The following is a 13555-nucleotide window of genomic DNA, read 5'->3' on the forward strand; positions in this document are numbered from 1 at the left end:
CATTTCCGAAACCTTGATTGTTGTGATAGATTAATCTGTAGCGTAAATTCATTTTTTAATTTTTTTTTTACATCGTTATTGGTCGGTTGTATCGCTCTTTGTCTTTTGATAAGATGCTTTTAGCACAAGATCTTTATACGAAAGTTCTCGGTCTGTGAAAGATTTCTGTAGAATTCAGATTTACCCATTCATGTGTATGTTCTTGCTTGCGACACTTTTGTCACCTATGCTGCTGGCATTAGGTGCGGTCATTGTGTGAGTCTTTCATTAACGAAATGAAATATATAGTTATAAAACCCATTGACATCCTGCCCATGGATGTAAAAAGCCGGACTGACAATAGGGTTGTTTTCATTTCAAAAGATGTGTATGCACACCACAAAGCTGCTAAGTGTTTCATTGTTCTGCAGTTAGTTTTGACACTGTGTCATCATCCACCAGAATTTTGAATTTTAAAATGGCATGTACTGCATATCCATATCCGCACGATATATAGGCCTAGGCCCTATCTATCTAAAGCTGTCACATTTGTGTACCATACCCCAGGCCAACTTACTTTCACAGTGTTAAAATTTTGGCAGTGTGTGAAATGCGCCACTCTAAAATTCTAGTGTCTGCCAGACGATGATACAGTGAGAAAACTAGTTGCAGAACATAAATATTTTAGCAGCATTGTGATGGTTATACATACAAAGTGTCCAGTGTACAAGCTGTAGAACGCAGCTTAAGGAAGATTTTATAAAATGCAACTCATTTGTCCTTAATAACTCCTATATTATAGATTTATTTTATTTACTTATTTATTTATACAGTAACTTAGACTCCACTACAGAAAACCAATTTTGAAAGATAAATAAATATTACAAAGTAATAAGTGTTACAGAAAATAAATATTGCAAAATACATGTTTACAATAAAGAATAGTCTGGATTACACATGTGGATTTGGGCATATATTTGCAGTTAACAATATGAGAAATGCTATTTATCAAAAATCTGCTCACTCTGTTATCCATACACAGTTTACAAATATTTACAAAATGTAAACTAGGCCTAATTGAAAATCTCAAATCCATCACTACATTCCATAGGCTTTGCCTGTCAATGGAGCCATAAGCTGTCTTACAATCATCTGAATGTATTTTTTGTTTACATTTCTATACTTTGATTTACTGCCCTGATTACAGATATATTGTCAGTATTGGATCTGTTTCTGTGAATGTTATTTGTATAAGCCCAGATTATATTTTCTGCATACGGTTTCAAGTAATTTAGCAATAAACAAGACAAAATCTTACAGGCTGCGTTAAGTAGTCTTTCCTGTCTCCTCTTTTTATGTATCATGACCATGAATAATTCTTTCCATTCTGTTGGTGTGGTCTTAGTTTTCCAGGTTACACGTATGAGGTGAACGGGTGTGATAAACACCAATGGAGTTCTCCTCCAAATTTTAGTAGGCCTACCTCAGCTGGAATTCCAGCTACCTTGCCACTTTTTAGGTATTAGAAGACACTACCCAGCACCATTGGTTCTGGAATTTGACATTGTAAATTTGTTGACTGTGTCTTATGTTTAAGTGTTGTTTTTTATGATATTTTTGAATAGATTCAGTCTGTTGTTGTAGGTTCTGTTTTTTTTTTTTTTTTTTTGCCTCCTCATGAGGGAGTTATATTTCAGGATTCTTCTTTGCTTGTATCCATTTCCTGCTTAATTTCATAACCTTGTCTTCAGCGCCCTCACATTATTCAACAAGCCACTTCTTCCTGCCTCTCTCCACTCTCTGTAGGTAAAAGACAAATAATTAAAAATATATTCTTACTACGACGCCAATAGTACAGAAATATTACATTTACAGTTATTTTAGTGTAGTGTTTCAATGTTTTTCTCTGCCATTACTCACAAAGTTTTGTGTGTGACTAGTTGCTGCTTACTGTTCTAAACACTGTTTCATTTGATGTAAATAACCATTGTGATTCGTCTGGTTGAACGCACAGTGATATATTTGTTTTCCCGACAAGTGATGGTCTACTGAAGACGAAGTCTGTACAGTTGGCAGGCCCTATGTTTTCAGATACCAAGATTTTTTACTCATTTGGTGTGCTGCAGAGATGAGAGCACAACATACATATATTTTAATGTGCTGATAAATTAGAATTTCAAATTACTGAGGAAAAAATGTGAAATGAGAAATCCTAGGTGACTTCAGTTTGTCTGTTATCCACTTGATTTACATTACTGTTAAGTAATCGAGATGGAAACCATCTCATACTTTCAAGTGTTCCAGAGGGCAAGTGATGCATGTGTGAGAAAGTTGATAATTCCAACACAAAATCAAAAGTAAAGTAGGGACAAGTCTAGCCTCAAAGAAAATGTTATGGGTGTGTGTATATACTTCACTGAGGAACTGCTCTTTGTAGTCCAATTATCTAAATAGCTTGCTGCATACTCCTTTTGTTTTTAACTCATTATTCTATTTAATGTTGAGGTGGTCGAACCTGTAGTTACATTACTTCTTTGTTGAAAAAATCAGCAATCAGTTGCACAAAAGAAATTTTATATCTGTACCAGTTTCAGCCACCTAATGCCCTTCGTCAAACCATACGAACTGTCGCTTTATTAGTGAAATATATGCCGTATTTTTGTTGCTCACTAATAATTGTCACCCAGGGTAGGATTCACACCTTTTTTTTGATGCTACTGTAGGATATCTCTTGCATATATCAGTTTCTATTCATGGTGATTTTTATTGTTTTACTTTATTTCTACACAGTGGACTGTGCATGTTAAATTTTTCATAGGTTTGTAGAAAAAGCAATTGAAATAGGTCAATGTTACCATGTGATGTGGGTTTACAGCGACCCCTCAAATTTGTTTTATTATAAACACATGCAGAATGATCCTGAGATAAATGTTAATGTAGTGCAGTATGAGTATGACCCCTGTAAAGGGATCCCAATGATCTCCATTGAAAATTGGGTGTTTTGTAAAATTTTGACAAGCTAGGTACCACTGAGACACGTTTCTGTCAGTATAATGATCAGTCCTTTATTTATAACATACTACAAAACACTTTCACTGGCAGAATTCTGCGCTCATCATTCTGTAAGTCTGGTAGAAGCAGCTTGCCCATCATTTAACAGACTGGGACAATGAATACATCATGCCCGTTTGGAACAGTTGTAGTTTTCGTTGGGTCAGTGGAGTGAAGCCCCATTATTTCAGCTAATTTTTTCTTTCTTGCAACTTTTTAAGTAAAACAAGGATAGTAAAAAGTTTGCTTTTCCCTTTTACCCCAAACTACTTTCACAATAACAAGTAATTGGTAAAAGATCTTGACCATCACAACTTCATGAGTAGAAAATCTCCAGCAAAAGGATGGTCCGAAGGGTCAAAATCAGTTTCATCACTTTCCAGAGTCTCGGATAATTTCATTACATCAAGCTCATTTTCTGATGAAGAATTATCACATTTTTGGAAGAGATTTTTCCGGGACTTCAAGAGTTCTTCATTAGCTGTTGATGACTTGAAACAACTGAGGATAATTGTATCACTTGTACCTGCAGGCAATTCCTTTTTATGTAGACCAGATACATTTTCATTTGATGACATTTTGCATGATTTTGGACCAATGTTCAAAACATGAACAGCTAAAACATTTTTCTTTTTTTTCCCACTAGAGACACTAAATAGGAAACAGAGCTTCAGCTGCAGTTTCCTTCTTCCCTTCCATATTCTGTTCACCTGGAAGTTTAGAGAATGCAGCTTATTTTTAATTAACAAGATCACTTCTTCCAATCTTTCCTTATCCACATGTAAGCACTGACTTGCACCTGGAGACCTTTGGTAAGTTATAGGCATTACAGTTTAATTTTTGCCGGACGGAGTGGCCGAACGTTTCTAGGCGCTACAGTCTGGAAAGACGCGGCCGCCACAGTCGCAGGTTCAAATCCTGCCTCAGGCATGGATGAGTGTGATGTATTTGGGCTAGTTAGGTTTAAGTAGTTCTAAGTTTTCAGGGGACTGATGACCTCAGAAGTCAAGTCCCGTAGTGCTCAGAGCCATTATAGTTTAATTTTTAATTTAGTTATGGATTTACTTTATCTGTTCAGACTGACACTTTGTTCTTTAAGTTCACTGTCTAATAAAGTGTTAGTCAATTGTGTCCATTCTTTACAGCTAAAACAAAACACTAATCTCAATCGAAAACTTCTGCAATAAACAGAACACTTGTAACAACAGAGACTGTCCAAGACTGACTACGAATTTAAATGCATTGTTGCCTCAGTCTTAATTTGTAATCAATGATTATTAATCACACTTTTGTTTTACACCATATTTAGGCAAATACATCTGGATTAATGGAAGTAAGGTGATCATATTTAGGGGTCAGTTTTATCCTTGAGGGCAGACAACTTCATTAAAATGTGTGAATTTCAACATACAAGAAACCGAGGATGATAGGATTAACCATTTCTCCTGTATCAAGAAAGTTTTCCCGATGAAATTTGTAAGCAGATATGTAGGGCTTGCTTAAAAAATGATTTGAACTGTATTTTTTTTTTAACTTTATTTTAAAGCGTGTGAATTCAAATCAACAAATTCCATTATGTTGGGAGATTCCACAGTGACTCGTGTTATATTTTGAAATCAGTGTTTTATTATATCGACCTTTTATCAATCTATAAACCTATATTTTCTTTTGTAAATCATTATTATTTATTGTGTTATTCAGTCAAAGATCTGGAATTTAAGCAGGGAAGAGCATTAAAATTAAAGAACAAGAATGTAATTTATATTGTGACTCATGTTACAAATTTGTGACATCCTATTGCTAATGTACATTTTAGGTACAGCAGCAGTAATATATATATTTTTTTAAATTTTGAGACAGGTCCATCTGACCAGATTGTCACTACCTTCAAATTGTTGGGTATAGTTGACAGTACTTTGCTAATGTACGCAATCAGAGTATCCTTGGATGGGTTAAGCTGTCTGTAACAACAAGAATTGTATGATGAGAACCTGATAGCTGCAGTGACACAGTGAAAATACTAACTTGTGCTTGTACTCAATATGCACTTTGCACCTCATCTTGATAAACAGAAGTGTAATTTTCAGCAAAATCAATATGCAGCACCGCAAACTTCTTAGAATCTTGGCTCAGAACCGTTTCCTATTGCTGATAATAAGATACAGGCTGAGCTCTCTTGGTATAGCAAGGAAGAAGAAACTGAAAAATTATATATTTCACTGTACCAGCTGTAGAGCCTCCATCTTTGACTTTAACAATTTTAGAGTTGTTTTCCTCCATCTTACAAACATACCATATAAATTCACAATTTCCAGCTCGTGAGTTTTACGGGCTTCATTGAAACCTCTACCATTTTGACATGTGTTACATTCATTCCACCAACGAAACTCACTGGGTGGATGGCATATGATGGTTGATACAAACGTGTTACTGTAAGCTACAATATTATCAAGTTTCTTACAAAGCCTACCTATAGCATTTATGAAATTTTCATGATATTTACACAAACATACATTATGTGATAGTTTGCTGCTTAATTGAACATGTGGTGGCCATACTTCTGCAAACTTAGCTTTCCAGTTTGAACTTCAGGATGTTCCTATTTGATTACCTCATATGTTTCCATCATGGACATGACGAAGTGACAAATATGAACTGTCTTTTTCTCATTATTATCTAATCACTGTTGTGTCCTCCCTGCATGGTGACTGGAATCGTCACAAATGTAGAACTCAGTTACGAAGTCTAGTTTCAGAGATACGGCCACTATTTTGTGGACTACTGCCATGACTGGGTCTTTCAGACTTTACGTCTGATGAATTTCCACTCAAGTCACTGAACAGCTCACAAACAGCTACTGGAGCTATGGCTTGACATAGAGCATTACATGAATTAGACAGGGACAAACCAACTTTAGTAGGTTGCTGATCTTGCATCTTACATTGTGCTATGTTTTCTAACTCACTCCCTGGTTTTAGCTCTTCTTTCTTCTAATATGTCATTGCTGATGTGGACTCAAATGCGGGAACTTCTGTTTCTGCTTCTGTTTACTTTTTTCCAGCTTCTTTCAGGCGATTCTTCTTAAATTCTCCAAATTTTTCTTCACCCTTTAACTTTTCCTACCTTCTTTTCTGTCTTTCTGCGGCTGCTAAGGGCATCCTATACTTTTTACCTTAAAAAATATAACTATGACTTAGATTACATGACTCATGTTACACGTTTTTCAGTTTTTAATATATTGGTTGAAATTTGGAAATTTTTAATGTTGATATTAGTTACACATTTACACAGACAAGTAAATTACTGATAGTTCATGCTGTTGTATTATATTATTTATGCAGCCTGTAATTTACCTACTTCAATTTTATACTTGTTATGCAATACATTAAGGAACGTAACTGTAATGTAAATAATGAAATACTTATTCTTACCTGCCAATTAGTTGAAATGATGATCCAAAATCTCCAATAATTGGCACTTCCATCACGTGAAAAACATATGGCCTTAGATACATGGCTACAAAAAAATGGAGGCCAAGCAATAGTGGGCAACAAACATTGTTGCATGCAGTAAAAAGACCAGTCTTTTTAAACAACATGTAAAAAGTACCTAATTTAAAACTTGTAAAACTCATAAGTCTGTCCTTTTTTAACTAGAATATTCCTGTTATATGATAATTTTTATCTACATCTATACTCTGCAATCCACTGTGAGGTGCATGGCAGAGGGTACATCCCATTGTACCAGTTGTTAGGGTTTCTTCCTGCTCCATTCATAGATGGAAGGATTTCATTAGGACAGTGGATAGTTCAGTATTGAATGAGACATTAAGCAGTATTATCATTGAGTCTTTCTCACCAGCCAGGAATAAGTCTTCGTATCCATAAACTGGAAAATGAAGAAGGAATATTTGTTAATGGAATATTCCTAAACTACAATTGTTTTGATTATGGCTGCAATAAGTACAAAAATAGGTCTTAAAGGTCAGTTGTAAGAAGATAAGAAAAAAATAAAATAACAACAAACCAGTGTATTGAAAGAGAATATTACAAATTTACAGTGAAGTCACAAAACCAGTTGATGTCTTTATATATTTAGTTAACAGTAATGGAAATTACTGAATGGAATAATGAGTGGTTGGCTTTCACTTATGTATTTAGTTAGCTAGTTTTGTGTTCCATGGTTCATTTGTGTGGTTACTCATGATGGTATAGAACAAGCCACTTTACATTCACATTACACATCCATATGTAAATATTTTGACATTATTTTTTAATAATGCATGTTAGTAATTCCTGTGCACCAACTTTTACACATTTCAAAAATAGCAGTTCTTCTACAGAGTAGGAGTAGTTCTCAAGGAAATTCTTTTTAGTAATTTTCAAATTTAAGTTCACTGTCCATGGACACATGGTTAAAATTTTTGGTAACTGCATTGTGCACCCCTTTACGTGCTGAAGGAAACATCAGTGTGGGGTAATGAATGTAATTTTTCCTTCAGATATTGTAATCATGTACCGGGAAAAGCAGTCAAATGTAAAGATTTAAAAAAATAATATGAAATAGAGATTCAAAGTTTTTTTACTAGTTATTATTTCCTCCCCCATGTGTTAAATTTATCATTGGTGTAGAGCCTCTAGAAGTACAGAACTAAGTATGTTGTGTCTTTTTGAAATTGAGAGTGAGACCATTCACAGAAAGCCGCTCAGTTTATTGGCATTGAAGACAGTGATGGGATGGACAGCAAAATAAGTTAGCAGAAGAGTAGACACAAGTTGCAGTGTTCGTAGCTAACTAGGTTTTGAAAACTAAATATTTGGGTCACAGCAGCTGTTGTAGGTGTTCACTGTTTATGCAAAATGTATAACACAGTCACAAACAGAAAAAAAAACACACACAGTGAAATGCAATCCTCTGTTGGTGAAGTACTGCACCAGTGAGAAGAGTGTGTGCAAAAATAGTTGTGACTTGGTAGCATCATGCAGAGTATACTGATGTTAGAGCTTCATTGTCAAATAAATGCTCTCAGTATTAAGGTTATTAGTTACAGAGAGGTGCCTCGATTCGGATCGTTTAAGATACCAACCGTTGGCTGCTTCAGCTGCAACTTGATGTGCCTTGATACCCGTAATTGGGGCAGTAAGATGAGCTTGAACTTTGTGTGTGGCCATAGGAAACTGACAACTCATTTGCAGTTTTATTTAGAAATCAACTTGTATGTTAATTAATGACTTTTGTGTCATAGATAAGTCTCTGTTACTGATATTCTTTGTATGGTGTTGTAAACCTGTGTTCTCTGCTTGATCAGTAGTGAGTCTTCATTCTGTCCCTTCTTATTTAATATCAATAATTCTAATATTTTCCTCCACATCTTTTCATCACCAGTTTCTGCATGTTCCGCTCCAGCTTCATCCATTTTATCTCAATTCCAACACCCTCTGATACCTGTAAAAGGATATCTTAAAGCCTATGCCTATTGGGAAGGCTATCTTCAGCTGATGCCATTGTAACCAATGAAAAGTGCCAAGGTAACATTTAGGACTTAACTGCTTTGATTTCTGCAATTATGTATCTGCTCACCTAAATTTGCATTCACATAATGCCTGCCTGTACCAGTCCCAAATTCTCCTTTGTGATTGTATCTCTATAGCTCACAGTGACATATAATGCCCATTGAGGTAAAAGCTGCAAGAAAGTCTGAGGTGTCTGGCTCTATAGCAGAGTTGTTCCAACATAGACGTGTGCAACGCTACTGACCCAGCCCTTCCAATATATATGTGAAGCAAAAATTACCACACTTGAAAGATTCGTCTACTGTAGGTGACAAAATGGATAGATGACAAGAATTGTAAAACAGAATAGTTACCTTATGCACCATTGGCAAAGCTGAGCCAGTGGTGCATAAATTGTTGCATGTGACCTGTTTTGGTTCATCAGTCCACCTCTTCCTAAGTTTTCCCAAATATCTTTTGTCTGTCTGTAATCAATAGCTTACTGTAGTAGCTGACCATTTTCCAAGAATCAGCACGGTTTTAGAAAGCATCGCTCATGGAAAACTCTGCTTGCCCTTTTCTCACATCATAGACTGTGAACCGCGGATGAAGGACAATAGGCAGATTCGGCATTCCTAGATTTCTGGAAAGCATTTGACCCAGTGTCCTACAGCAGGATGTTAACAAAAATGTGAGCATATGGAAGAGATTCCCAGATATGTGAGAGGCTCGAAGACTTCTTAAGTAATAGAACTCATTATGTTGTCCTCAATGCCAAGTGTTCATCAGAGACAAAGGTATTGAAAGGAGTGCCACAGGATATGTGATAGCACTACTAACTATTATTTTCTATATACATAAACGATCTGGCGGACTGGGTGGGCAGCAATATTCTGATGTTTGCTGACAACGCTGTAGTTTACGGAAAGGTGTCAAAAGTTGAGTCACAGTAGGAGGATATAAGATGACTTACACAAAATTTCTGGTGTGATGAACTGCAGCTAGCTGCGAAAGTAGAAAAATAAAACTTAATGCAGATGAGTAGAAAAAACGCACCTGTAATGTTCGGATATAGCATCATTAGTGTCCTGCTTGACACAGACCCAATGGTTAAATATCTGGACATAACATTGCGGAGTGATATGAAATGGAATTGGTATTGAGGATTGTCTTAGGGAAGGCAAATGGTCAACTTTGGTTTATCGGGAGGATTTTGGCAAAGTATGGCTCGCCCTTAAAGGAGACCGCGTATAGGATGCTAGTGCGACCTATTATGGAGCACTGCTAGAGTGTTTGGGATCCGTAGCAGCAGATTAAAGGAAGACATCAAAGCAGTTGAGAGAGGCGGGCTGCTAGATTTGTTACTGGTAATTTGAACAACACACAAGTATTAAAGAGATGTTTTGGAATCTCAAATGGGAATTCCTGGAGGGAAGACAAACTTCTTTCCAAGGAACTTCAGTGAAAAAATTTAGAGAGCTGTCATTTGAAGCCAACTGCAGAATGATGCTACTGCACTAACATGCATTTCACCTAAGGATCACAAGAAATTGGGATTACACGGAGGCAAAAGGACAGTTGTTTTTCCCTTGCTCTATTTGCAAGTGGAGCATCAAAAGAAATGACTGGTAGTGGCACAGGGTACCCTCCATAATGCTCCATACGGTTGGCCAGCGGATTAAGTATACAGATGGAGATTCGAAGGATAGGATCAAGTCATTTTTTTACCTGTATACTTCGATCTTTGTAGTATTGTGAAGATCTTCACTACTTTTGTCTTCATTGCAAGTATGGTGAATTCTACTACAGCTGTTGATTCCTGTCAGGAACTTCGTTTCTGTGGCCTGAATATGGCTCCGGTTGTCGGTCTACGGAATCTGTGTTTTGCAGCCATACAGAAGAGATGGAACTGTCATTATGTATAAAATAAATCTACTCATTCCAGATACAAACTGAGCAAAGTAATGCAGTGGTCACAGTGTAAAGCTTTCTTGGTTTCTGTAAGTCACTCGAGCTTAATGGTGAGACTGTTACTTTGGAAATGAATTGCTGATTCATTTTGAGATATGCTCTATTTCATAAGATCTTGTGTAAATGAGAAGTGAAGGCTTCAGTTTATTTCATATATATTCGGAAGCAATGTGGTTCATCTCTCTCTCCAGTTATAATTCCCATTTCCTGGAGTCGACTTGAATATTCTAGGTTTCTTTCAAAAAAGTTACTGCCAATTTTTTGGCTTGTCTCTGTTCAGATGAGTTACTGTTCTCTGTCTGATGGCCGCAGTGTTGAGAGGACATCGATTTTTAACTTCCCTGCCATCCTAAATAGCAGTCTGTGCTATAAGCACTGCAGTGTTTTACTGGTAAAACCCCAGTTTGAGTAATACATGGAGGCTAAAGTGTGAGAGTATGACATAGGGAAAGCTCATTAAAGGCACCTGTGACATTCTCATTAACTATTTGTGAAGAAGACACTTGCGATGTGATCAGGCAGGTACTGTGCAGGAGAAAACTGGCAATTATTGTGTACCAACCCTAATTTAGAAACTTACATAGTAATGGCACACAGCCCCCCACTCCTCTCTCTCTCTCTCTCTCTCTCTCTCTCTCTCTCTCTCTCTCTCTCTCTCTCTCTAAGAAAAAGTATGGGGTACATCTCCCCAGTAATGATTGTCAAGTGAGTTATTTCCGTTATTTGGTGCTGTTGCAGGAACACGTTCAGAGAACATCGACCTCACAAATTCGGACTGAATATTTCCCAACAGATGAAATATGGATTTATGACAGCAATACAGAACTTTGGTAAGTCCAGAAGCCATTTTCTGTGAGAGTTTTCTGGGGTTATGTAATGATGAGCTTTAAATATTATATTTAATATAAATATTTATGATGACAGCTAGTGGATGTTGTGCCTTGTCCAAAAGTGCAGTCCAGAATAAAATTATTTGTAAATAATCAGTAAGAATGATAGAATTACCATGAACTTTTCGAAGAGCCCTGTAGGAAGTATTGTGTTTTTATAGTTATTATATCAGTTAGGGACAGCGATGAACGGTAATTACACCACATTAGGTAAAAAGGGTAGGAATACTTCCAGTTATAAAGCAGGTCAGACTTTCTTAGCGGAGTGTACGCTGAAAAGAAACTTAAGGGCAGATTAAAACTGTGTGCCGGACCGAGACTCGAACTCGGGACCTTTGCCTTTCGCGGGCAAGTGCTCTACCGACTGAGCTAACCAAGCACAACTCATGCGCCGTCCGCTGTAGAGTGAGAATTTCATTCTAGAAACATCCCCCAGGCTGTGGCTAAGCCATGTCTCCGCAATATCCTTTCTTTCAGGAATGCTAGTTCTGCAAGGTTCGCAGAAGAGCTTCTGTGAAGTTTGGAATGTAGGAGATGAGGTACTGGTGGAATTAAAGCTGTGAGGACGGGGCTTGAGTCGTGCTTGGGTAGCTCAGTCGGTAGAGCACTTGCCCGCGAAAGGCAAAGGTCCCGAGTTCGAGTCTCGGTCTGGCACACAGTTTTAATCTGGCAGGAAGTTACACATGTTGTTTTTTGATTACTTTTACATACAGATTTCTGCTGAGGAGGGCAGTTACAAATCCCTAAGTAAAAATTATTTAAAAATTCACCATTATCTATTTATAAAGATATATCAATAATTGCAAAATTAATTGTGTTTACGTTGCAGTAAAGGTGTCACTATAACATTGCAACTTACATATCGGAAACATCACACTGCAAAATATCATAATACATGAAAATCACACTTGATTACATGATGTACTTCCCCAAATGTATCGTACGGAAAATAAAGGAAAATTGTGACTGGCAGCAGTAGATTTTATAACAAATAAAACCATTGTTTTTAAAGTTGCAGGCTTTCACCAACTGATTCTAATGGACAAAATAATACCACTTCTATCAGATGTCAGTATAGTTCCATCAATGAGGCTGCATATAATTCCTTTGCCTGCCCTTCTGTAATGAGCTCTCTGTTCATAAGTTGTTAAACTTTAACCTTCTGTGTGTGTAATCTGGCCAACATCATACTACAAATATACAAAGAACCCAACTAATGGAGACCATATTCTGGGTTTCCTCACAGGTTCTCTGTTTCCCAGATGTCTATAAAATGAAGAAGCCTCTGTTTCCCTCTCCTCCCTCCAGGTACCCATCTCTTGCCACACATTTTTTGACTTACACAGGAACCATCTTTGCTCAAGGAAATATTGTTGAGTGTATTTTTCAGCTACCCATTCACTACACACTACAAAATGAAACCATTATATAGATTCATCTTTGGATAAATAAAATCATCAAGCCTTGGGTTCATATGCAAAATACTGACTTGACAGCCTGTGAGTCGTAAGAAAGGAAGGAAGAAACTAGGCAAGGCACTGAGGTGGAGCTGCCCCAAAATATATATTAAAATATAGTTCTCTGTCATTTATTACAGAATTTAAATTCTCAGAATACATTTTGCTTGTTTCCCAAGCAGATTTAAGTAATGACAGTCAACATGTTAGGAACTGTTCATATTGATTATCGAGTGATGTTTTTTTGAACAGATAGGGCTAGTCTTAAGACTGCATCTTGAAATGCTGGTTAGTTGTGTGTAGTAGAGGTTTCGGATTTGAGCTCCAATGGGCTTCCCAAACGCTCTGATCATTCAGCATGAAGGCATCCTACCAATTTCCACACTATCTTTGTGTTCACTGCGTACATCAAAAGAGAATGAATAGAGTGGCTGAAACTTTACTGTTGAATCCCTGCATCTCTATATCTGTATTATGCTTTGATGTGTCATCAACCGAAATTTGGTATTGATGTTTTGATAGTGCTTTATATTTTGGTTTGATTTACCAGGGAGACAAAACAACAGTGGTCTTAGCCCACAGTTATTATGCAGACATTTTTGCATGGCAGTTTTAGGGTGGGGGGGGGGGGGAGTGTTTTGATATGTTGTTGTGTAAGATAATGGTAGAGGCCTGGGCTGGACTACCACTTTTACGGTAATACTGACCTCAGCAA

General features: G+C 36.9%; 1 protein-coding gene across 4 annotated transcripts in view; it reads left to right on the top strand.

Moving 5' to 3' along the window:
• The window catches only part of LOC124717379 (kelch domain-containing protein 2-like), a 108748-nt gene that overhangs the window by 17062 nt on the left and 78131 nt on the right, over positions 1 to 13555 (top strand). For all 4 annotated transcript variants that reach the window (XM_047244221.1, XM_047244222.1, XM_047244223.1 and 1 more), the window contains one exon: positions 11232 to 11323. In XM_047244221.1, coding sequence (XP_047100177.1) covers positions 11232 to 11323 — 92 coding nt within the window. The remainder of the gene's footprint in view (positions 1 to 11231; positions 11324 to 13555) is intronic.

The sequence above is a fragment of the Schistocerca piceifrons genome, chromosome 9, assembly GCF_021461385.2.
Source record: "Schistocerca piceifrons isolate TAMUIC-IGC-003096 chromosome 9, iqSchPice1.1, whole genome shotgun sequence".
NCBI lineage: Eukaryota > Metazoa > Arthropoda > Insecta > Orthoptera > Acrididae > Schistocerca > Schistocerca piceifrons.